The following is a 26,473-nucleotide window of genomic DNA, read 5'->3' on the forward strand; positions in this document are numbered from 1 at the left end:
TATATATATATATAATAAAATACTAGCTTGCTTCCAATTGGTGGAGCGTGGAGGGTAATAGAGGGCAATACACATATGCAAGAGTGTAAATTTCTTGTAATTCCAAAGTAATGAAATGTGAACACAGCTGGTTTGGTTTTCAATCTTTATGAGGAGAATATACTCACTTTTGGAGCAAATGGAGAAATGTTACAAGCCCAGCTTGTCCTTTCGTATCTATGCTAATTATTTCATGCACCCCATGTCAAAGATCTCTGTCCTCATGCAAATTTTTCTCTATATAAACCCTCATCTTCATCTCTTCCATACACACAACACCAACCCCTTTCTCCCTCTAATCACTTTGCAAAATGCCAAACCCTTGTCTCATTTCTTCTCATGTTGCTATTCTAGTCATCCTTCTCAGCTGTATTTCAATGTGCAGCTTGGGAAAGTTCACTAGTCCACTCCCTAACGACATCGTTTCCCTCGATCTTGCCACTAGACTCCGTAACGATCCCCATTCCATCAACATAGCTTCTAATGACTATGGAAATCTTGTCCATGAAAGCCCTTCTGCGGTTCTTTACCCTTCATCAATTGATGACATTGTTAATCTCATCAAATTCTCCAACAACTGTTCCACACCGTTCGGCATTTCCGCCAGAGGCCGTGGCCACTCCGTTAGAGGGCAGGCCATGGCCCGTAGCGGTGTCGTGGTCGACATGCCTTCCCTGAGCCAAAATGGGATTGGAGTAAGGGTTTCTTGGGACCCCTCTTTAGGGTATTATGCAGATGTTGGTGGAGAACAGATGTGGATCGACGTTCTCCGGGCCGGGCTGGAACACGGGCTTGCGCCCGTTTCTTGGACAGATTACTTGTACTTGAGTGTGGGTGGGACACTCTCTAATGCTGGGATCAGTGGACAGTCGTTCTTACATGGCCCTCAAATCAGCAATGTTCTTGAACTGGATGTTATTACTGGTACTATAATCATGTGTTTGCATCTTTCTCTTTCGTTGTGTAAATAGACATGATCATGCATACCATCGAGAATACTAGGTATCAGGTACAGAACCAGATTACATAGTATAACATATAAAATTGTCGCTTTTGGAACTTTATTTAGGATTAGGATCAGCATTTTCTGTGGACCTACGTTCACAAGTTTCTACAGTAAAGTACTTTTCTTTTTATGATATTTGCAAGAATATAGGAACCAGTTTATATTTATGCTCTTGAGGCCCATTTGGGCAGTTGAGAGATCTTGTAGGTAAGATTTTTCAATTGTAATATTACACCACGTGTTAGGTACAGAACACAACAACATATAGAACTATATCAGACCTTGACCAGTCTGTCTGATTTATCACGAGAGTGATAGAATCTTTAATTATAGGTGTAAGCCAATTTGGTTTTAGAATATGTCATAGGCTGCAAAAGAGATTGAGGTTGTCATATTTCTAAATTTAGATTTAAATTCAAACTAAAATAAAAAATTTAATTATTTAATATTAATATCTTAACTTTTCTTTTTCTTTTCCTTTAAACGGAGCCAATAAGATTCACCCAACACAAAACTTTTTTTCCGGCCTAACTTTGACGTCATGTTAAACGATCAACTAATCTAATAATTTAAACTCATAGAGAAGAGCATTATTTAATATTATTTAACACAGTTGAGCACATCGAACTATATCTTAGTTATATATAAACAATAATATTGTTTCTAATTAGTAAAGTAGAATCACATGTAGTGCATGCGCAGTTAATCATCAATAATAATATAAGGGAAAATTGAAATTTTTATGCTTATTAATTGAGAGAATGATATATTCAGTTAAATTAAAATAAAATTTTAAACTGTGAATAAACAGTAATTTAGATGTATTGTTATCATAATTGTATGGTATTAGGCATAGGAATACACACACTTTGAATTACTCATATACGAATTTTCCCATCATATAGGCAAAGGGGACTTGGTCACTTGCTCCCAACAGATGAACTCGGAGCTCTTTTTCGCAGTTCTTGGTGGGCTTGGCCAGTTTGGCATCATCACCAGAGCAAGAATTGTCCTGGACAAGGCACCAACAAGAGTACGTAAGAACATATATCGTGTTTCCATGAGTGCGTGTAGTGTGTAATATTGCTAGCTGGCTATTCATGATATGTAATTTCGCACAGGCAAAATGGGTGAGATTGCTTTACAGTGATTTCTCCATATTCACAAGAGACCAAGAACACCTCATCTCCAGCACTGTCGACAATCCCTCTCCAGACTATGTGGAGGGTTCCCTGATCACGCACCAGAGCCCTCCAAATAACTGGAGATCGTCCTTCTACACACCCTCCGATCGCTCCAAAATCGCTTCTTTACTCAAATCCAAGAAAGGCCTCCTCTACTCCATTGAACTCGTCAAATACTATGACGATCAGACTGCCGACTATATCGATCAGGTACTTTAATTAGTTGATTAGTTTTCATAAAAGATATACAATAACAAATTCATAATTTTGGTTTGATTTCAGGAACTTGAGGTGTTGCTCAAGGATTTGAACTTCATTCCGGGCTTCGTTTTCAAGAAAGACGTCGCCCTCATTGATTTTCTTGGTAGAGTTGGGAGAAGCGCGGCTTCCGACGAGAATAATCACTTGGAAGCTCATCCATGGCTGAATTTATTCGTCCCGAAATCCCGAATACTGGATTTCAATGCCGGCGTTTTCGTCGACATAATTGGGAGGCATAACAGCACCTCAGGGCCCATCCTTTTCTACCCACTCAACAGAAAGAAGTACTCTTTCTCAAACTTCACTTTTTCTGTGCGGATCTTTTGCCATATTTTTGTGTCACGCATTAACGCGACAAATGTTCTTTTTGGAATCAAAAAAAATAAAGCCATGTACATTTATTAATGTGGCTCGAAAATGTGTTAGAAGGTCTTTTGTCGTATTTTTTACTTTAATTTAGCTGTAAAATATTGGTAACATGTTGAGTTTGCAGATGGGATGAACGAATGTCTGCTGTCACACCAGACGAGGATGTTTTCTACACTTTAGGGCTACTGCAGTCGAGTGGGGCCGAGGAGCCGGGGGAGTATGATAAACTAAATAATGAAATAATTGAATTCTGTGAAAAGGATGGAATCAAGATCAAACAGTATCTTCCCCACTACAAATCCGAGGAAGATTGGATGGAGCATTATGGTCCCAAATGGAACACTTTTCTGGAAAGGAAGAACAAGTTCGATCCAAGAATGATTTTATCTCCGGGCCAGAGGATTTTTACTTCTGCAATAGCCTACTCTGATGTATGATCATGAGTTGAGCATAGGATTTAGATTTGCAGAATAAGTAGGTTTGTATGAATAGTCTAGCTATTCCAGGCATGCATTAATTAGTTAAAGTCACACTTGTTATCAAGAGTCTAACTCTTTTCCCAAAAAAAAAGGGGTTAATTGCATGAATTTCTTTTGAAAATGTGAAATTATCGTTTTTTTTAAAAAAAAATTGAAGTCATACTGGCACTTATTTTGAAAATTCTCGATTTATAATTATGCCATTTTGTTAGGTTTTGATGGAAAATGCTGGCAATACCAAAAAATTTACATAGTAAGTTTTTATATTTTTTAAAAGTAAATATTTAATATAATGTATATAAATTTTATTATTATAATTAATTTCAATTCCACTTCATACAACAAAATACATTTATTTCAAAATTCACTATATATTAAAAATATTCGTCATTTCCTTTTTAAATAATGCATTTCACATTGTAAATTACTTATACTTTTTTATTGTCCATATTTTATTTTAGGAAAAAAAATTTGTTCACACGGGGTAAAAATATATAGAGAGACAAGCCGTTATCTATTGTTCCTTATTTCTTATGCAAAAAGGGTGCGTATATCAGTTGCAATTTTGCAAGCAATCTGGTCATGATGATGATTATACCTACAAAGTACATATATATATATAATATATGTATATATCGCTATAGTGAAAAACATTGGTGTCCCTTTATAACAGGTCGTGCTAATGATTGTGTCGCGTTATCACAATTTTTATATTTGCAAGGCGGCTAAAAAGATATGTAGATCAGTAGGTGCAATCAAATTGCTCTTTATTATATACATACATATAATATATATATAGATATAATTTTGACATTTAAAGCACAACAATGACCCGTGAGATAAATGGGAATATTTGCCCTTACACTTTTTTATCTTTAGGAATTTGGAGTTTCAAAGTGATGAATCAATTCAGTCTGTTCATTGATACGAGAATTCGGTTGAAAATGGAAAAATGATTTTTATTGTTTACTTTATATTTTTTATTTAGCTTCTATTTATTATTATTATCTTAATGGAATTTCTAGTTCATGTTGGTTTTGATTAAATTAAAATTAATTATATGATGAATGTATTATGAATTGATGATTCACATACAATTTAAGTAGCGTCAATAATTTTAATTCATTTGAATATATATATATTTAATTATATTTACTGTTCCGTATATTAAGAGGTGGCAAAATAAGAATCCTGAATATAGGGATGATAAAAAGTATTCAAAATTAAATTTTCCATGTAAGCACTTGCATGAAAAAAAAGTAAAATGATAGAATTTTGTATTATGTCTATAATTATAAAAATAATATTATTATTTTATATAATATATATTAAAATAAAAAATTAAACATCCCCAAATCGGCTATCCACCTACCTAATCCATCCCCAATCTGGCCCGACGCCACCACCGTCCCCTAGTAGAAGGGGGTGACGGCATTGCTGGCCTCAGGAGGCAACGCGACGTCCATGGAGACGGGGATTGGGGGAGAACGTGGTGGCCTAGTAGGGGGCAGTGGGGTGGGGGTTTTAAAAATTCGGTGGCCAGAGTCCTACAATTACAAAAGAAAAAATTCGAGGTACTTTTTTCCATCTCTATATTTAGGGCTCTTGTTTTGCCACCCCCTAATATACGGGACAGTAAATACAATGAAACATATATATTCAACAGGAGCCAACCCGTCTCATCTTAGGGCTTTCCGAGTTATCCGCTGTGACCAAGGGCTCATACTAAATGTGCCTTTTCATTTTGAAGCTGTTGTATTTGGCGAAGAAAGTTCATAACTCTCAATTTCAATAAGATAGAAACTTTTCTCATCAAGACAATCATAAGTTTGTGTGAGTACTGTTGTGCTGACTCCTTTGATGTCTCTAATAAGTCCAACTCAAATTTTAAGAAAATTATAAACTTTCGTTCAAAATGATCATGTCAATAAGTGAAAAAATTGCATTTTCGATCCCATACAATAATAAAAAATATAAATAATAAAATATATACATATATAAATATATAAATAAATAATAAAATATATTTTAAAATAATAAAACAATTGAACCATTTATTTTTTACGATTAGAGCTGAATGGTTGTTATAAAAAGGGGATAACGAACAATTTAGCAAAAAGTGAACGTAGGCTGACTTAACAAAAGAGGAGAGTATGCAATATTTTAAAAAATACATGTCGTTTTTTGCCTATTCTTTTAACATAAGGGGTTTTTTTAACTAAATTTTGAAGACACAGGGGGGTTTTATGCAATTTATCCTTTTTAAAATGGAGCAATTTAATTCCATGCCTAAAAAGATAAATTGCTTCATTTTGAAAAATATAAGGTGGTAAATTATTGTATTTTTAAAAATATAAATAAATAAATTTGCTATTTCTTTCATAGAAAATAATTTGCTAATTTTTAATATTACGAGTAAATTGCTCGCATTTTTTCCTTTAATCTAATCGTGCGGCTCCCTTTCCATATGTTCTAAAAGAAAATTCCTTTTATACATCCGACTTAAAATCACACGCATTCTCAAAGAACTCCACAAGAAAAGAAAAAAACAATAATTTGATTGCATCTACATATCTCTTTTTAGCCGCCTTGCAAATCAAATTCGTGGACGACATCATTAGCATGAGCTGTTATAAAAGAGACAGCTATGTCTTTCACTATGTTAGCCCTGCACGAATAATCATCATTCATGATGCATGATGACCAGAATTCTTGCAAATTGCAGCTAACATACATACATATATATATATATATATATATATATATATGTTAGCTGCAATTTGCAAGAATTCTGGTCATCATGCATCATGAATGATGATTATTCGTGCAGGGCTAACATAGTGAAAGACATAGCTGTCTCTTTTATAACAGCTCATGCTAATGATGTCGTCCACGAATTTGATTTGCAAGGCGGCTAAAAAGAGATATGTAGATGCAATCAAATTATTGTTTTTTTCTTTTCTTGTTAAGTATTTTTGCTAAAATTGTTATATAAGTATATTTCACTTTAGACATTCGTGCAACGAAGAAATGATTCCAACAACATAATGATTTTTGGTTTCTGCATGCGTGCGGTGCAACCACACAAGACAGAAAACGGAAGATTGCAAATAAATTAAAGTAATTGGATTGGGTGCATAATGATTTTGCTAAGTTAACACGTGATTAGTGATTAGAGGTATGATTAATCTATCAACTTTAATGTGATAGGTGCAATGATTTCCATGTAATATATATTTGTTATGATGATATTATTTCAAGGGATAATTATACACTCTTCTTCCTGCTATTTGCTATAATTATGATATAATTTTTTTGTGTTTTCCAATTATATATAGTTTTCATAACGTTTGTTTCATCCAATAAATATATCACTTTATTAATCAAAATTTACTAATTTAATCTGCTGATATTAGTTAAATAAATATTCGTATTATCCTCTTACTAATTTATTACAAGTCACACAAATCTTTTCTAACTAAACTATTCTTATACATCTTCACATGCTAATTAATGAACGGAGGAGGTACATCTTTACCCTTATAATAAGGGTAGTTTGATCAGAATTATTTTTTTTTACCTACATTATGTTAGTAACAAGTCAATTGGTGGATAAATTTGAATTTTTATTCGATTTTTTTCATTACAATTCAGTACATTTTGATTAACAAAAAAAATCTAATTGTTGGACAAATATAAACGTCACAGGAGATCTACGTGTAATTAATTACATCAAATCGTAAAGGATGGTAGTGTAATTATCTCTTTTTTTAAAAAATATATATTTTTTATTAATAATAAAATGTGTCTAACTGTAGTTAAAATGTTACGATTATTTATTATTATTCATGGCAATTAACTGTAATTAAAATGTTATAATTCTTCTAATGTGGTGATTATTCACCTCCTTCTTAACTATTATCATATAGGCATTAATTTCATTTTCTCCAATTAATTTTCAAAAATTGAATCGCAATCATCGGCATATAGATTTTTATAATAATTTAGAGATATTAATGTATCGTGTATTGAATGTTGTAATAATAATATGTCACTTAATTTAGAACTACCAACGTCTTTCATAAAAAAAGAAAAACTGCAAGCAACTCTCTTTGATATTACAAATGAACAAATTAAACTCCTATGATAAAAAAAAATTAGCAAAATACCTCCCTATATTTTTTAAATTAAAGCAGTTTACCTCCTTAGACAGAAAAGTGGATTACTCTATTTTAAAAAATATGGAGAGATAAATTGATATTTTTTTCGATAGAGGGTATAATTTACTTATTTATAATATTATCATGAATAAATTATATTAAACCCTAATAAAGAGTTCATTAATCTGGACTCATTTTAACTTATTATTCAAAATTGGATAAGAAATCGAATAACTAGATAGAAATCTTTCAAATTTTCTTGAAATATTTATCAAATCTCAAAGTTAATGTTTAAAATAATTATTTTCTCTATATATGGTCTGGGACCAAAATTATCATAAATATGGCATTAGATGGCCTCAAAAATTGAAATTATACTTACACCCCTTCAAAAAAATTTCATTTATAACCGTATCGTTTTCATGAAGTTTGGATGGAAAATATTGATATTTAAAAAAATTTACATAAATTTATAATTATATGTCTCATTCAGCATTTCGTATAAATTAATTATTAACAACATAGCTGTCTTTTTACTCATCAACTGCTAATTTTACTCAGCAGTAATAATTTGGGAATAGTATTTTATTATGGTTAAACTTTTTTGACTATATATATATTATATTTATCCGCTTACAAATATAAAGTTATTACTATATTATATTCATCAATAAATTATATGAAATGCTGAAGATGAATAAAATTAAAAATTTATGTAAATATTTTGCTAACTTCTGTATTTTTTCGTTCAAATACTAACGAAAATGATATAATAAATTTTTTTAAAAGAGATGCAAATATAATTTTTAAAAAAGAATTGGCGAAAAGTGTAATTTCGTATGAACCAATAATCTAATATATAATAATCTTTTAATTCACAATTACTAATACAAGTTCATGTGTGTTGAGTTAAAGTGTGCTCTTAAAAAAACATGCCCGACAAGTTTCCGAACGTTTAGAGAGCACAATTACACTGACTTTGGAGGGCAAATTACATATTAAACACTTTGAACAGATCTATTGTATGTGTGATAAACGTCGACCCAATTGAATGCACTAATAAGGACCCGGCCCACTTGACCCAGATACAAATAGATCCATCACCCATGAGCGTTGCTATCGGGTTGACCCAGTAATATATATCTATATTTTACCCATTTCTCTTCATTAATTTCAAACTTGAGTTAGCAACGCGATCCTATACACATCGAAAATGACCAGTCACTCCTCCATTTGTATAAAGCTAAATATTTCCTGGCAATTCCTTTTTAACGTCGCTCTGGATTTGGACACCAACGCATAAAGTAATTCCTTTGGTAAATGATTCATTAAGATGTGGTTTCGCTCGAGGGAGACTACAGCCCAAGGCCAGGGGTGTTAGATAATGCCCATACCTGTCGGGCGAAAGAGCACCGCAACAGGATTGGCAGGATGGATTCACTTCCCTCTTTGCATAATGGGCACTGATTCGGTTGGATTCCTCTTCGTCTAGCGATGATTTAGGAGCCTTGTGACAGATTCACCACCCAAAATTGATGACTTTCGGTGGAACCATTCGATCCATAATCTCTGCCAGTATCCCGGCAGCCTCCCCAACTTGAGTTGATGATTCAGCTCTCGCTTGATTTAGGCGCTGCAACTCCGACTGATGTGCCTTTCATACTGTGAACATCCCGCGCGTTTTAGAGTAATGACAGATGAATACATTCGGCCAAATTGAATATTACCTTGTGTTTTCAAAATTCAGCTAAAAGTCTCCCTATGATTTAAAAATAAGCAAAAAAGTTCCTCTATTTTTTTTAAATATAACACATTTGCCCCTCACCGTTAGTTGAAGATAACAACATTAATTTGCGGTCAAAACACCATTATATCCTTATCTATTATATATTATTTCTTATTTTCATGACCGTTGGATTTGTTTGATAGCATAATAGCTTTAGAATTTAATCAATACATCTCAACCGTTACAACTAAATTATTAAGGGTTAAGATTTAATCAATTTTGATATACATTATATCTATAATTATAAAATATAAAATATAAATTTTTATTTATAAAAAATAAAAAATAACAAAATTAACCCCACACGTCGTCAAAGGTACAGGGGTGAGACGTGGGGGTCGCGGTCGCCCTGATCATCTCTGAGCGACAGCGTTGTAGCAGTCACCTAAGCTAATTTGGCCGTCGCCCAATTTTTTTCTTTTATATTTTTAATAAATTTAAAAATTGATTTAAGAAAAAAACAAAATTTAAAAATAATAAGATATTTTGATTTAAAATTTTAAAATTTAAAAATAGTAAAAGAAAGTATTAAAATTTTAAATTGTAAATACATTTATAAAATTTAAATTACTTATAGTAAATAATTTATCAAAATATATTTAAATTAGTTAAAAGATATTGTTGTTATTGTTCATTAATACTTATATTAATAAATATTTAAATTTTTAAAAATGAACTTACTATATTATTTTTTGTACTGTGGTATTAATTTAATTTCTTAATTTAAATTATACATTTTATTAAAAAATATATACTTTTTTTTGTGTTTCGATCTTTAAATAAATTTATTTAAAAATAAAATTATTTATTGTCTAAAAACAAGACCAGTGAGACGCTCAACAAAAAGATATAAGCCATGGCAAGCATCTATCTAGTTATTAGCAATTAATATTTATTTGCAATTTTTATCTACGCTTGTGATCACTTGTACTCAGTAATAACAATGTTTAATTTTATGATCAACAACATGATATTCCTTTTCACTTAATCATAAAACATAGGTTATATTACAATCACCTTTTTTTTTAAAAAATTGAGAAATTACATATATACCCCTAATTTTAACGCTTGTACAATAATGAGCTTATTCTATTAATTTTCGTTAGATTTTTATCTAATTTTTATGGTGAACCACCCAAAATAACTTTTTCAGAATATAATTTTGTATACATTTTTATAATTTTATGAAATATTTTCATGGACTAATATGCTATATGGATTATTTACTTTACCTACCCTCAGAATTTTTAACATTTTTTCAAACACTTTTTTTTTTTAAAAAAAAAAGAACTTTGCAAGGGTAAATTAGTAATTTTTACCTCACCATCTAGGGGTTACATAATTATTTTTTATTTAAGGGGGCATTTATAATTTTTTAAACAGAAAGATATATTTAAAATTATGTCAAAATTTAGACAAGGTAGCCGTAACTTACCCTAAAATATATTCAGTTTCGACATTTTGACATAAAGCCGATCACATCATTAATATTAAATATCTATGTCTAATATTATGAGAGCTATAACAAACATATACTAATCAATATCAAATAACTATATTTAATCAACACCCATTATTAAAATAGAATAACTCATACTATTCAAATAGAATGAGATCCCATAAGTTGGTAGAATTCAAAATCATAACTTTAGAATCAGGGTAAATTTACATTTTTGGTCCCATAAGTGGACCAGTTTCTAATTTTAGTCTCACACGCAAGCCAATTCGCATATTTAGTCCCATATGTAGATTTTTTTTTTCAATTTCAGGGTCAAAGGAGGGATTCCGTTAAAAAATTTATGCCAGCCTCAATTTTTTAACTGAATTCCCCTTTGGTCCTGAAATTGAAAAAAAAATCCACATATGGGACTAAATGTGGGAATTGGCCTGAGTGTGGGACTAAAATTAGAAACAGGTCCACTTATGGGGACCAAAAATGTAATTTACCCCATTGTCAAATGCCCTATCCATCAAGTGGATAAATTACATTTTTGGTCCTATAAGTGGATCTGTTTTCAATTTTAGTTCCACATTCATGTCAATTCGCACATTTTAGTCCAATATGTGGATTTTATTTTAAATTTCGGGACCAAAGGGAGGATTTCGTTAAAAACTTAACGTCAGCCTCAATTTTTTAACAGAACCCTCCCTTTGATCCTGAAATAAAAAAAAAAGAAAAATCCACATTTAGTCTAATTTTTTAATGGAATCCCCCCTTTGGTCCTGAAATAAAAAAAAAAAGAAAAATCACATATGAGACTAAATGTGCGAATTGACCTGAGTGTGAAACTAAAATTAAAAACAGGTTTACTTATAAGACAAAAAATGTAATTTACCCTTAGAGACTCTAATTTCACTAATTGAACCAGGTGTCATGGCCCCTAATGTATTATATTCACACAATTTGTCAAACTTGTTAGGTGTAATGTCAATATATGTGTAAATTGACTACCAATCAAAAGTAAAAGTCATTTTTTATTTCGCATGAGAATCTCACGTCATTTGAAAAAAATAAAATATATGTATATATAAAGGGTGAACGCATCAAATGTATTATCATTTGACTATATAATTAATTATTTATGCATATATAGATTATAAGTCCTCGTTTCAATTCTTTTGGCATGAGTATCTCATCCTGAACGCAACCTTAATTTCTTATTCATTTGATTTCATGATTAATTTATGTATCGAATGCATGTCAAATATATATATATTTTTCCTGATTGCCTAGGATTTTCATACGTATATCCTTCCAAGTTCCACGCAAATCCCTCACAATATGATATTACAATATGCTTACTTGAATCGTTTGTTAGAAGAATTAATCACAAACTTAATTAATGATTAATTAGCCTGTACTACTGCTGTTTCACATACCTTAAGTTAATAAAAGTGTCAAATATATCTCTATGGCAAAAACGTTAATTAATACATGCAAATTATATATAGCTAGCGCTGCCGTAAATTCTAGTTTAAGTAATTAGGGTCGAAAAATAAATCGAATCACACAATTTTAATTGAATATTAATCCATAAAACCAAACTTTAAATAATGTCGTTTTTGTTGATAAGCTTCCAAGCTCAATTAATTAGTGTAAAAAAAATAAATAAAAAAAATTAAAAATATCAATTTACTCAGGTTCAATTAATGTTTGATTCAATTAAAGCTCGTTTGAGCTTGATTAAATTAATATATACTCAAACCAAATTCAGAGGTAATTTTTCAAGCTTGATAATAATTCAAACAACTTGCATAATGATATATTCGACTTGGTTCAAATCATTTACAGCCTTAAATCACTATTCTGAAAATTTTGGATTATTATGATAATTATTGATTTGTTGAGTCAATAATCAGCTACAATTAAGATATAGATCAAACAATTACAATCACGTAAAATTACTAGCTCTCATTCTTTCCCTTTTAACATGATCTAGCTAGATTTCTCTACTTCCATTCATCGTAAGCTATTTTACAAGACTTAGTCGATGAAACTCATCGTGAATTTGAATCCTATCAATATATAGGTGTTAATTTATTTTAATATATAATAACTGTCTATAATAGTATTAATTTATTTTTTATATTGATTGTTGATTATAGAAATACATGTTCTAAGCATAATTCAATTATTGCAATCGAGAACCAATTCATCAAATGCATGTAGCAAAGAATATTCCAATCTATGAAATACATTATAGTATGTAAGGTCAAATAATTAAACAATCTTGATTTTCTTGTATTATATATATCCATTTCCTGCACTATATACATATAAACCCTCTTAAGTATGATTCAAAACTGTCTTGCATCTCCTCAAAGGCCCTGTAAAATGGGAATCTTTCTGCTATTACTCATCATCATCAGCTGTTTCACTCGAATTTCAGCAAACCCTTCTGCACAATCATTCTACGACGAAAAGGTGCTCCGAAATGATTCCGACTCCATCAAGAAAGCCTCCAACGACTACGGAAACATCGTCCACGAAATCCCGTCAGCAGTTCTTTTCCCGTCTTCCGTCAAGGAGATTTCTTGTCTCGTCAGGTCGTCGAACGAGCGCTCCCCTCCGTTCACGGTGGCGGCGAGAGGGCGTGGGCATTCGGTGAGGGGGCAAGCGATGGCACGCGGGGGGGTGGTGGTGGACATGACTGCTCTCAATAAAACCCGGAGCCGGATCAGGGTTTCTGGGAAGGAGTCGTCAGGGTTTTATGCGGATGTTGGGGCTGAGCAGCTGTGGATTGATGTGCTGCGGGCAACGCTGAAACGTGGGCTGGCGCCTGTTTCGTGGACGAATTATTTGTACTTGAGTGTGGGCGGAACGCTGTCTAATGCTGGGATTAGCGGGCAGACATTTCAGCGCGGCCCTCAGATCAACAATGTTCTTGAACTTGACGTTATTACGGGTACAAGTATAAAATATAATGGGTGAATAGGAATTTACCCCTTTTGATGTTCTAAACGACCAAATTATTTTACTATGAAAAAAATATAACAATTTATTACAATATATTTTTTAAGATGAAACAATTTACCTCTTTATCTAAAAAGGTAAATTGCTTCATTTTGAAAAACATAGGGAGGTAAATTGTTGTAGTTTTAAAATCATAAGGAGGTAAATTACTATTTATTTTTTCATAAAAAATAATTTGCTTATTTACAATATTAAAAAGGGGTTGCTTGCATTTTTCTCAAAATATAATATTTCAAATTCAAACTATTGAAAAAATTATAATTACTCATTGAAAGTTCTAGCTTAAAATGCAGAGAATTTTGAAAGAATTGGATTCTAGTTCCATTATCTATTTTATTTTATACATACACCCTATATATATGATTTTTTTTACAAATAAAATTGATATATAAAATAATCTTTGTAGAATTCATGAATCCAATCCGAATTCAAAAACCTCCTAAAAAATTAAATTTTCTCTTTGAATGCATATGAGAATAGTTATATATAATTATATGTTTAGTAATTTTTGTACAGTTATAAGTGAATAGCAATTTACTCCTATGTGATATTGAAAATGAGCACATTAATCTCTTATGAAAAAAATATAGCAATTTACCTCCCATATACTTTTTAAAATGAAGTAATTTACCTCCTTATATAGGGAGGTAAATTGGTTAATTTTAAAAAAACATAGAGAGGTAAATTGGTTAATTTTAAAAAAACATAGAGAGGTAAATTGGTTAATTTTAAAAAAACATAGAGAAGTAAATTGTTGTATTTTAAAAAATATAGAAAAGTAAATCATTATTTATTTTTTCTTAAGGGATAATTTGCTCATTTACGATATCATAAGGGTTGTTTGCATTTTTTTCATTTTATAACTAATAAAATTTTCCATCCTTTTGATTAGGTAAAGGGGAATTTATAACTTGCTCTAGAGAGAGGAAAGCGAAGCTATTTTTCGCAGTTCTAGGTGGTCTGGGACAATTCGGCATCATAACCAGAGCAAGAATTATCCTAGAGAAAGCACCAACAAGAGTAAGCATATGTATATATATATTGACGATCCTAGGCCAATATATTACATATGTGTATGTGTATCAAAAAATTTATTATTACAAGTCATGGGCAACACAAATTATTTACCAAATATTAATTATAGATCTAAGTAAAATCATTTACTAATCCAACGGAAACTTGAGTTCCGGCCAAACATATTATATATATATATATATATTATAAATGCAGTGTAATATAAGCCGACATAATATCCATTTGTAATAATTTATAAGATCTGAACTCCTGATATATGAGTATGAGATGTAGGTTTCACTAATTTTCCTAATCAATCTGGTCAAATCATCGTTTTCAATGAAACGTCGTCCACAGTCCACTACAATTTATTACGTGCCTCAAGGTGAGAGACTAATGATATAATAAACGGATTTAATATAATTTATCTTCATGTAATATTGCAAACGAGTAAATTATCCATCTATAAAAAAAATAGCAATTTATTCTTCTATGTTTTTCAAAATGAAGCAGTTTAATTACCTCTCTCAACAGGGAGGTAAATTACTTCATTTTAAAAAATACAGAGAGATAAATTGCTGCATTTTAAAAAATAAAGGGGAAAAAATTGTTATTTTTTCTTCATATGGAGTAATTTGCTTATTTACAATATCACGGGACGATTGCTTGCAACTTTCCCTATAATAAACTACCTGCGGTTGCTTGCATTTTTTCCTATAATAAACTATAGGTTATATTCTCTAAATTTTGGAAATATTTGTGCATTTCTTCCTTTTGTTGGCTTACTTCATTTCTTGTGTGTCCATAGGTAAAATGGGTTAGATTGATATACAGTAATTTCTCCATATTCACAACAGACCAAGAACATCTTATCTCCAGCAATTCCCCAGATTATGTGCTAGGTTTCCTCATCATAGATGAGAATACAACAAATCAGTGGAGATCTTCCTTCTCCTCCCCTTCCCGCCAATCCGACATTGATGCATTGTTAAAGAAGCAAGGCATCCTCTACTCCATTGAACTGGTCAAGTATTACGACAACCGGACGACTTCAACCATTGATAAGGTCTCATTAATATATATTTCATTCATCGTCAATTATTTTATCTGTTATATTTTTTTTGTGGCCAAGTTTTAGAGACCCACTATCCGGTTCACTCGGATGGCCCACTATCCAACCCACGACCCAGTTCGACCCAATCCGGACTGCTCCACCATTTAATCGGTGTCCAACTTCCATGGGAGTCTTCCTTAGTCAACGAAATGACTTAAGAAATGACTCTATTGTTGTCCTTATCTAGCGTGTCTTCATCCTATATAAAGGCCTCTTCCTCCTCAACTAAGAGGCACCAAAAAACAGAGAGAAAAATTGAATAGCCTTTTTTCTTATTCTCCAACCTTCTTTGTGAAATTTTTGTGATTAAGATCTCGGTGACCAAGAAAGAGAGAGATCTGTGTGATCGAGGGACAAAACTTTTGTGGTGTTCTTTGGGTAGTAGTGCAACCGTGAATCAGGTTGTGGGTGTGACACTCTTATGTATTCAGAGGATCTGATTTGAATCTGAGCCTAATTGATACTGCAGTATTCTTTTCGTTTGATTTATTCATATCTAATGATTTTTGTAACCTTTATAATTTGTGTAATTATTTTGGTCTATTAAAGAGTTTTGTACTCTATATTCCGCTGCAGTAGTCGAACAGGTATTTCTGCTATCCACCCAACATTATCTATGATTAATATGTACGTACGACTTGTTCAATTTCAACATTATGTGCACTGTTGTTTTGAAAACTTCGTATGCAGGACGACATGCACGTAACGTTGTTTTTGCTGTTTCCAGGACTTTGAGACGTTGCTTAAGGAGCTGAACTACAATCCAGAATTCATCTTCAGAACAGATACCTCCCTCTTCGACTTCCTTCATAGAATTGGAGATTTGGACAGCCCGACAGGGCCATTGGACTCTCATCCATGGCTCAATCTCTTCATTCCCAAGTCCCGAATTTCTGATTTCAATGCTGGAGTCTTGGCCACCTTGCTTCCCAAACTCAACGAGTCCTCCACCATCCTTTTCTACCCATTCAACCGGAAAAAGTACCCCCCCTTTCTCAAATACCGATCATCTACATTATTAGGGGAAATCATTTTTTCGTGAGGTATTTTAGGGTCAGTATACTTTTGATCACATTATTTATGGGATTCTTATTAAGTGTTCCTTAAGTTATAAAATTCTCACTTAATCATTCATCAAATTTTATTAGGATTTTGACAAAAAAGGCATGTGCTAAGCATATGGCCATAAATTTTTGTCCATCTGGATAATGGCCACGTACTTAGCATGTGTTTTTTTCCATCAGTATTCGCTGTCAAAATGCTAATGAGACCTGATGAACTAATTAAAAGTGAGATTTTCGCGATTTATGAGACTATTAATGAGAATTCCATAATTAATATAATGAAAATTATACTGACCCTAATATAACAGACAAGAAATGCCATTTCTCCAATATTATTACCTAACACTCATTAGTCATCAATTTTTGCTAACCAACTACTAATAAATAAACAACTGTAGTCATCAATTTATGCTAACCAACTATTGTAATAATACAGATGTAAGTTTACAACTTTTTAGTGAAACTTGAATTCATAACATCAAATTGGGACTTCAGTTTTACCATTATGTTCATAATCAGAACAATTAAGCTTCCTGGGGGCATTTCTTCACAGGCCATTTTCTTATACATCAGTGGGGTTAAATTGCATTTTGCTTTATTATGGTAGATAGTGCTATTTCCTAAAGAGTTTAAGGTCTCAAATTTGTGCAGATGGGATGATAGAATGTCCGCAGTAATACCAGAGGAGGATGTGTTCTACACACTTGGACTGCTGCATTCAAGTTCGCCCAATGCATACCAGATATATGATGAATTCAACAGCCAAGTTCTTGGATTCTGCAAAAGGGCTGGCATCAAGGTGAAGCAGTATCTTCCTAATTACAAATCTCAGGGAGACTGGATACAGCATTTTGGCCCCAAATGGCCAACTTTCCGACAAAGGAAAGCAACCTTTGACCCCAAATTCATATTATCACCTGGACAAGGAATTTTTAACTCTGCCTGAATAAGATTGATTTAGGCCATAGTTTGAATAAAAAGATTGAAGGTCTTTGTGAACTTTGTTTCGCTCATGTTTAATGCGTTGATTGTAACTTCATGCAACGTTAATTAAACTAAGATTTGTGTTTTTTTTTCTTAAGGAGGCCCAACTATCCTCCAAGCAATTCGAACCCATGGCCAAAGTCATAAGTGCAAGGTGTTCTTACCAAGAAGCCACCTTGTCTTGTCTAAACTAAAATTTGTGTCAGCATGATTGCATTTTAATATTTAAATTGTAACATACGTTCCTTCATTTTTCTGGTTAGTGGTGTTGGTGGATGATTATGGCCTTAATATTTGTAACTGTTCTTCAATTCCACATCCCACTATACCGTATCATACACAATATTATATCCACTTACTATCCATTTATCCTACTATCTCTTGTAACTTTCACATTATTGTCCATTGATTCACATTGAAATAGTGAATGAATTCTACACCTATAAGAGGAGGCATCAGTTTCCTTATTTTGAGATTCACACATATATACAAGATAGTTTATATACAATTACGCTATAAGAGAGAGATATTAGTGAACAAAGTTGTTTTCTTGTGCAGCTTTCAACTCTAAAATATTTGTAAAGTGAGTTAGAGTTATACGGTATTGTCAAACTATTGTATCCTGAAAGAGAGAAGTCTAGAGTAATACTACTAGACTAATAAGAATATTATATTACAGTGGGCTTGAATCTTCTTAAAAAGAGCCAGATACCCGTGCGTCAACCAAAAGATATTTTGTATTTTTTCAACTGTAATTGTTATTTCTACAATAATTTTAAGAAATGTCAAATGATTATAGTTGAAACACTAGCGGATGTCAATATAGGGATCTCAACAAGCCATTTCGCTTCAATGATACTCATTTTAAAAGAGAAAAAATAAATTTACCTAAGCCTTTATCAAGGTTTTTTTATATTCTCACTACAAAAAAAATTCAATAAAATAGATGACACTAATATGAACTGGATATCCCCAGAGGTTTAAGTCCCGACGAGGCACCTTTCCGTTGCAGATGATTTGATCGAGACGGCGACGGTAGTTGACATCATTGAACTGGATTTCTCGGGCACAAGTTACTGCGTGGCCTTCCAGGAGAATGGTGGTTGCATGGGGAGTGGACCTGGAAAGCTGGAAATTCACGGAATGAGAAAGAGGAGAAGGATGAAAGTAAGCACATTTCCAGGCGTATAGCAAAAGGTTAGCATGATCAGGGAATTTGAGCAGAAGGTGGTGACTATCAATCAATCAATCAGATAATTTCTTGCAAAGATCTCATGCATTAAAAATGACCCGGGCCAGCATTGTAAATGATTAAAAATCTGACCGCGGGCAGCATATTTTCATTAGCCAATGAGGTCTAAATTAACCGATAAAGTTGCGATTCATGATAGTAGAGGTCATGTGTTCGAACTCCACTTTATGTGTCAAATGTTGTTTCTACTTAATAGTAGGTGGTGTTTCTACTGTAAGACGGTGGTTTGATTTAGTGTATTTGATATTATTGATCATAGATGATTATTGTAATGGTTGTTAAATATTGATATCCGACAAGAATTATTGTGATAAATTTATTTCAATTAATAATAATTCATAATTTTTACTTAAAAAAAGGAGTTATATTTTTATTAACATGAGACAAATTAAAGACAATTAAGGAATTAAGTGTTTTCTAATTAATAATATAAGATTTGTTTATGTGGAAAAATACCTACTTTGACAAAACTCAAAAAGTCAATCCCCTTGCTTCAGGGGTGGAATTGTGTTTAGATAATTAAAGGTGAGTTGACCTCAAATTACCACTTCTTGCTGTCTAAATTATAATAATTGATTTTGACATAATAACTGTTGATGATTCATCTCATCAGCTATAAATTATGATATTAAATATAATAATGTTGAGATTGTCATCAATTATAATTAATAAATTATAATCACTTCTATTTTATTACTCAAATAATAATTTTAGGAAATAACAAAAGTTATGATTCGAACTTTCAATAATCACAACAAATGCTCCTGCTATTAAATTTTGTGTAGATTTTTTATTGTGGCGAAGTCAATATCTGTTGTTATTATATAATGTTTATTCTTTTTTTTTTTTGTTAATATAATAAAATCAGTGAATTTTTTGTAATATAGCAGTAATTTACTAATTATACATACCTGATATTGATAATCAGTATATTAATGATGGTTGATAGTTAAAATACATGAAAATTCTTTAAGAAATAATCAGAAAATTCAGTTATTTGCTATCTGAGAACCAATCCATGAAATGCAAATAGCAAAGAATTTTTCAATCTATAAATCAGTTATAGTATGTAAGATGAAAAAATTAAAGAATCTTGATTTTCTTGAATTATATACATCCATTTCCTGCACTGTCTATGTATATAAAAATCCTCTTCAGTACGAATGAAAACTGTCTTGCATCTCATCAAAGGCATTGGAACTCTCTGATCTTCTCTCCCTGTAAAATGCGAATCTTTCTGCTCTTACTCATCATCATAAGCTGTTTCACTCGAATGTCAGCAAACCCTTGTGCACAATCATTCTACGACGATCGAGTTTTTGCTGAAATTCGAGTGAAACAGCTTATGATGATGAGCAATAGCAGAAAGATTCCCATTCTACAGGGAGAGAATGTTGAGAGTTGAGTTCTCAGCTGGTTTTGAGCTTCAGTTTGCAACACAGAGCTTCAAAGTAATGTTCTGTTCAATTTTGACATTTTCAGATAAAATCTTATTACTAATACTTCCTTTCCCTCTTGGTGTATTATATTCAAACAATTTGTTAGATACATGAAACTCCTATTCATTTTGAAATGTCCATATATTATATATATATATATATATAAATAAATAATTGAGTACCAAACAAAGAAAAATCATTTAAATTTCATTTTGGCATGAGAAAAATCATTGAAATGTCCATATATTAAATTTCATGTCATTTGGGAAAAAAACTATAAAGGGTAAACGCATCAAATTTCTGACTATTTGATTATATTAATTAATTATTTATATATATATATATATAGATTATAAGTCGTCGTTTGAATTTTTTTTTGGCGTGAGAATCTCTCATGTCGTCATGTGCAGTTAGAAATGAGGATAAACGCAACCTTAATTTTCTTATATATCATTTGATTTTATAATGAATTTAATTATCTATCGAATGTCAAAGATAGATTTTTGGAGATAGCCTAGGATTTCACACATGTATCCTTCCAGGTTCCACGCACATCTCTCAAATATGATATTACAATATGCTTACTTGAATCGTTTGTTAGAAGAATCACAGGCTTAATCAATGATTACTTAGCCTGTACTACTGCTTTTTCAGATCCTTTATATTAATAAAATTGTCAAATATATTTCTAATAGCTCGTTAAAAAATGGCATTTTTATTTTTGATACTATAATTATGACGACTGGCGCTTTTCGTATCCTTGCATGTTGTCGTTAATGGCATTAACTCCTATTGACTTACGTGACTTTGACTGATTTTGATTTCAAATGCCCTATTTAATGGTATAAAAAAAATGTATCTTCTTTGTACCATTAAAAAAAATATATATTTTGACAAGCTTTGGCCACAAACTATAAGAATTTTTCTTAAAAAAAATGAAAATGTTAGGAAAAATTTATGTTAGTGTATATAACGAATAGTTTTAAAATTATAATTGTTTTTATTTCTGATAATCTTTGGGATAAATTTTACTATTTTTGAAATTAAATCATTATTTCATCTAAAAATATATTAATATTTGAGCAAAAACTATAAAAATTAGAATATATTTTTTGAATAAAGTATTAGATAATTTTTTTGTTAAATATAAATTTATTTTAAAATTATAATTATTTAAATTCGAGATAAATTATAGAAATAAAATTAAAATTTATTTCTTATTTTTTTCAGTCAAAATTTATTAAAATATTTTTAGAGTAAATAATAATTTAATTTTAGAAATAATTAAAATATGCTAGAATTTTTCTAAAATAAATATAATAAGTTATAAACTATTTTATCATATATATTAAAATAAAATTTATTTATTTTTTAAATTTTTAAAAAATTAAATTTTATTTCTTATAGTTTATGATCAAAGTTTATTAAAATACTATTAAATCATTTATAAAATTTAATTTAAAAAAATTATTAGTTGCTACAGTTTATCTCGAATGTAAATAATTTTAATGTAAAAATTAATTTATTATTTAATAAAAATTATCTAATACTTTTAGTCAAAAAATGAATTTTACTTTTAATAGTTTATGCTCAAGTATTAGTATATTTTTAGATTAAATAATAATTTAATTTAAAAAAATAGTAAAATAGATCCTAGAAATTATCTGAAATGAAAATAATTATATTTTTTGAAATATTTATTATATATATTAAAATAAAATTTTCTTAACATTTTTATTTTTGTAAAAAATAATAAAATTTCTTATAGTTTGTGGCCAAAGTTGATGAAAATATATTTTTTTCTTTTATTGGTCCCAAAAAAATATTTTTTTTTTTTATACTATTAAACAGTGCTTTTGAAATTAAAATCAGTCAAAGTCACGTGAGGCAATAGGAGTTAACGGCTACATGAGAGGCAAAAGGCCTCTGGCATTAACTTGGGACCAAAAAGATGTATTTTTGTATTTTATGGTACCAAGACGACACTCGCAATAATTATGGATCCAATAATAACAAAAATGACATTTTTGAATGGGACCAAAAAGAATTTTGTCCTATGAGTGTTGGTCAACTTTAATATACATTAATTAGTTTTTGTAATATAGTAGTCATTTATTAATTATATATATCTGATATTGATTGTTTGAAAATTAAAATACATGAAAATTTTATAAGTAAGCAGAACTTTGAATTAATGCTATCGAATGCAAGTAGCAAAGAATTCTTCAATCTATAAATCAGTTATAGCATGTAAGGTCAAATAATTGTTTAATCTTGATTTTCTTGTATTATATACATCCATTTCCTGCACTATATATGTATATATAGACCCTCTTCAGTATGAATGAAAACTGTCTTGCATCTCATCAAAGGCATTGAAACTCTCTGATCTTCTCTCCCTGTAAAATGGGAATCTTTCTGCTCTTATTCATCATCATAAGCTGTTTCACTCGAATTTCAGCAAACCCTTCTGCACTATCATTCTACGACAAAAAGGTGCTGCGAAATGATTCCGACTCCATCAAGAAAGCCTCCAACGACTACGGAAACATCGTCCACGAAATCCCGTCAGCAGTTCTTTTCCCGTCTTCCGTCAAGGAGATTTCTGGTCTCATCAGGTCGTCGAACGAGCGCTCCCCTCCATTCACGGTGGCGGCAAGAGGGCGTGGGCATTCGGTGAGGGGACAGGCGATGGCGCGCGGCGGGGTGGTGGTGGACATGACTGCTCTGAGTAAAACCCGTAGAAGGATTACGGTTTCTAGGAAGGGGACGTACGCGGATGTTGGGGCTGAGCAGTTGTGGATTGATGTGCTGCGGGCGACGCTGAAACGTGGGCTGGCGCCGGTGTCGTGGACGGATTATTTGTACTTGAGTGTTGGCGGAACGCTGTCTAATGCTGGGATTAGCGGGCAGTCGTTTCAGCGCGGCCCTCAGATCAACAATGTTCTTGAACTTGACGTTATTACTGGTACAAGTTTATAAAATATATTATTTCAAATTCAGACTTTAGGAAAATTATAATTATTTATTAAAGTTTGACCTTAATTAAAATTTTCAGAATTTTGAACAGACTGAATTTCCTGTCATTGCACCATCCATTCTATTCACATATATACGCCATATATATAAAATTTTTCCTTAAATAAAATTAATAACATGATCTTTATAATATACAAAGCATGTATATATGAAATGAAAATGCATCATGAGATCCAACCATATCAAACCAAAGAGAAAATCTTTTATTCTCTCTAGGTATTTGTGATGCATTTACTCTCTTTCAATGCATATGATATTAATGATATATATATATATATATATATATTTCGGTTTAGTAATTTTTGTACAGTTTTAACTAATGGAATTTTCCACCCTTTTGATTAGGTAAAGGGGAATTTATGACTTGCTCCAGAGAGAGGAAACCCGAGCTATTTTTCGCAGTTTTAGGTGGTCTGGGACAATTCGGCATCATAACCAGAGCAAGAATTATCTTACAGAAAGCACCAACAAGAGTAAGTATAAATGTATATATACATATATATTCATGATCCCAGGCCAATTACATATGTGTATGTGTATCAAAAAATTTATTATTACAAGTCATGGGCAACACAACTTATTTACCAAATATTAATTATAAATCTAAGTCAAATCACCTGAGTTCTAGCCGGCCCAACATTTAATACATATAATAATATATATATATATATATATATATATATATGTGCTTTGTAATATAAGTCGTAGTATCCATTTGTAATAGAAGATCTGATCCTGCTGATACATGATCACTGAAATGTAGGTTTTACTAAACTTTTCCTAATCAATCGGGTCAAAACATCTTTTCTAATGAAACGTAGTCCGCATTCTACTACATTTTATATGTTATGTGCCTTAACAAGCTTAATGCAATTCCCCTCCTATATCTTTTCAATTTTGACGTTTAATCGTTTACTATTTTAGGATAGTAATTAATAAATCATCTAACTTTTAATTTTTATGCGATTGGCAACAACATTTGCAAACTCTGGTGATTGAAAAATCAAAATCGCAAAAAATAAAATAGTTACATGACTTATTTGTTATCCTACAAAAATAATAGCTTAAAACGCCAAAATACAAAAAATACAGAAGAGAACGAGAACTACACTTTACCCAGCCTTAACGCGAGGAACTAAATATCGAACAAACTATAAGTTATATTCACTAAATTTTGAAATTTTTTGTGCAAAATCCTCCATGTCTTCTGCTTACTAATTTTCTTGTTGTGGCCATAGGTAAAATGGGTTAGATTGATTTACAGTGATTTCTCCATATTCTCAAGAGACCAAGAACATCTTATCTCCAGCAATTCCCCAAACTATGTGGAAGGTTTCCTCATCACAGATGAGAATATAACAAATGATTGGAGGTCTTCCTTCTCCTCCCCTTCCCGTCAATCCGACATCGCGGCATTGTTAAAGAAGCAAGGCATCCTCTACTCCATTGAACTGGTCAAGTATTACGACAACCGGACGGCTTCAACCATTGATAAGGTGTGCACAATATATATTTCATTCATCGTCAATTATTTCATCTATGATTAATATGTACGTACGACTCGTTCAATTTCAACATTATGTGCAGTTGTCTTGAAAAATCCGTATGCAGGACGACATGCACGTAACGTTGTTTTTGCTGTTTGCAGGACTTTGAGACGTTGCTTAAGGAGTTGAACTACAATCCAGAATTCATCTTCAGCGCAGATACCTCCCTCTTCGACTTCCTTCATAGAGTTGGAGATTTGGACAGCCCGACAGCGCCATTGGACTCTCATCCATGGCTCAATCTCTTCATTCCCAAGTCCCGAATTTCTGACTTCAATGCTGGAGTCTTGGCCACCTTGCTTCCCAAACTCAATGAGTCCTCCCCCATCTTAATTTTCTATCCACTCAACCGGAATAAGTACGCCCCCTTTCTCAAATGCCGATCATCTATATTATTAGGGAAAATCGTATTTTTCGTTAGATATTTTAGGGTTAGAACACTTTATAGTCCGACATAAATTACAAAAATTTTCAATTTTAGTCATTTTATCAAATTTTGTATTATTTTGACGGAGAAGGCAGCTGCACATGCATGGCTGTCATCCAAAAGGTCTTAGAGTTAACGATCATGTGTTTTTCTATCGAAATACTAATAGAATATGAGGAAATGGCTAAAAATGAGAAATTTAGTAATTTATTGAACTATTGATGAGACTTCCATAATTAATAGAATGACGAAATGTAAATAACCCTAAGATAGAAGATGAAAAATACCATTTTCCTATATTATTACATAACATTCATCAATCATCAACTTATAATAATCAATCTCAAATTTGTGCAGATGGGATGATAGAATGTCTGCAGTAATACCAGAGGAGGATGTGTTCTACACACTTGGAGTTCTGCATTCAAGCCCGCCCAATGCATACCAGATTTATGATGAATTCAACAGCCAAATTCTTGGATTTTGCAAAAGAGCTGGCATCAAGGTGAAGCAGTATCTTCCTAATTACAAATCTCAGGGAGAGTGGATACAGCATTTTGGCTCCAAATGGCCAACTTTCCGACAAAGGAAAGCAACCTTTGACCCCAAATTCATATTATCACCAGGACAAAGAATTTTTAACTCTGCCTGATTCAGATTGATTTAGGCCAATTTGGGTTAAAGTAGTGGAATAAAAAGGTTGAAGGTCTTTGTGTACTTGTTTTGGCTCATGTTTAATGCGTTAATAGTAACTTCATACAACGTTAATTAATCAAACTATGATTTGTCATTCTAGATATCATGGTATATATATAAGGGGTGATTACATGTATGC

At 31.6% G+C, this 26,473-nt stretch overlaps 3 protein-coding genes across 5 annotated transcripts; all 3 read left to right on the forward strand.

Moving 5' to 3' along the window:
- LOC105173624 (cytokinin dehydrogenase 3) lies at positions 218-3,402 on the forward strand. Its single transcript, XM_011095435.2, has 5 exons — positions 218-963; positions 1,951-2,078; positions 2,167-2,439; positions 2,512-2,774; positions 2,984-3,402. Exons 1-5 carry the CDS (start codon positions 351-353, stop codon positions 3,294-3,296), a joined length of 1,590 nt encoding a protein of 529 aa, XP_011093737.1. The 5' UTR covers positions 218-350; the 3' UTR covers positions 3,297-3,402.
- Positions 12,988-18,198, forward strand: LOC105173822 (cytokinin dehydrogenase 4-like). 3 transcript variants are annotated; one of them, XM_020697629.1, is made up of 5 exons: positions 12,988-13,690; positions 14,651-14,778; positions 15,581-15,838; positions 16,614-16,929; positions 17,602-17,724. In XM_020697629.1, the coding sequence occupies exons 1-4, from the start codon at positions 13,078-13,080 to the stop codon at positions 16,926-16,928; spliced, it is 1,314 nt and encodes a 437-aa protein (XP_020553288.1). In that variant the 5' UTR covers positions 12,988-13,077; the 3' UTR covers position 16,929; positions 17,602-17,724. The 3 variants fall into 3 exon arrangements, with proteins under 3 accessions (XP_020553288.1, XP_020553289.1, XP_011094005.2); XM_011095703.2 differs by having other exon boundaries at positions 12,990-13,690; positions 16,614-16,867; positions 17,602-18,193; XM_020697630.1 differs by lacking the exon at positions 15,581-15,838 and having other exon boundaries at positions 16,614-16,867; positions 17,602-18,198.
- LOC105173823 (cytokinin dehydrogenase 3) lies at positions 22,991-26,428 on the forward strand. The gene is made up of 5 exons (XM_011095704.2): positions 22,991-23,593; positions 24,010-24,137; positions 24,903-25,160; positions 25,313-25,569; positions 25,996-26,428. The coding sequence occupies exons 1-5, from the start codon at positions 23,032-23,034 to the stop codon at positions 26,288-26,290; spliced, it is 1,500 nt and encodes a 499-aa protein (XP_011094006.1). The 5' UTR covers positions 22,991-23,031; the 3' UTR covers positions 26,291-26,428.

This window comes from Sesamum indicum, linkage group LG11 (assembly GCF_000512975.1).
Source record: "Sesamum indicum cultivar Zhongzhi No. 13 linkage group LG11, S_indicum_v1.0, whole genome shotgun sequence".
Classification (NCBI taxonomy): domain Eukaryota; kingdom Viridiplantae; phylum Streptophyta; class Magnoliopsida; order Lamiales; family Pedaliaceae; genus Sesamum; species Sesamum indicum.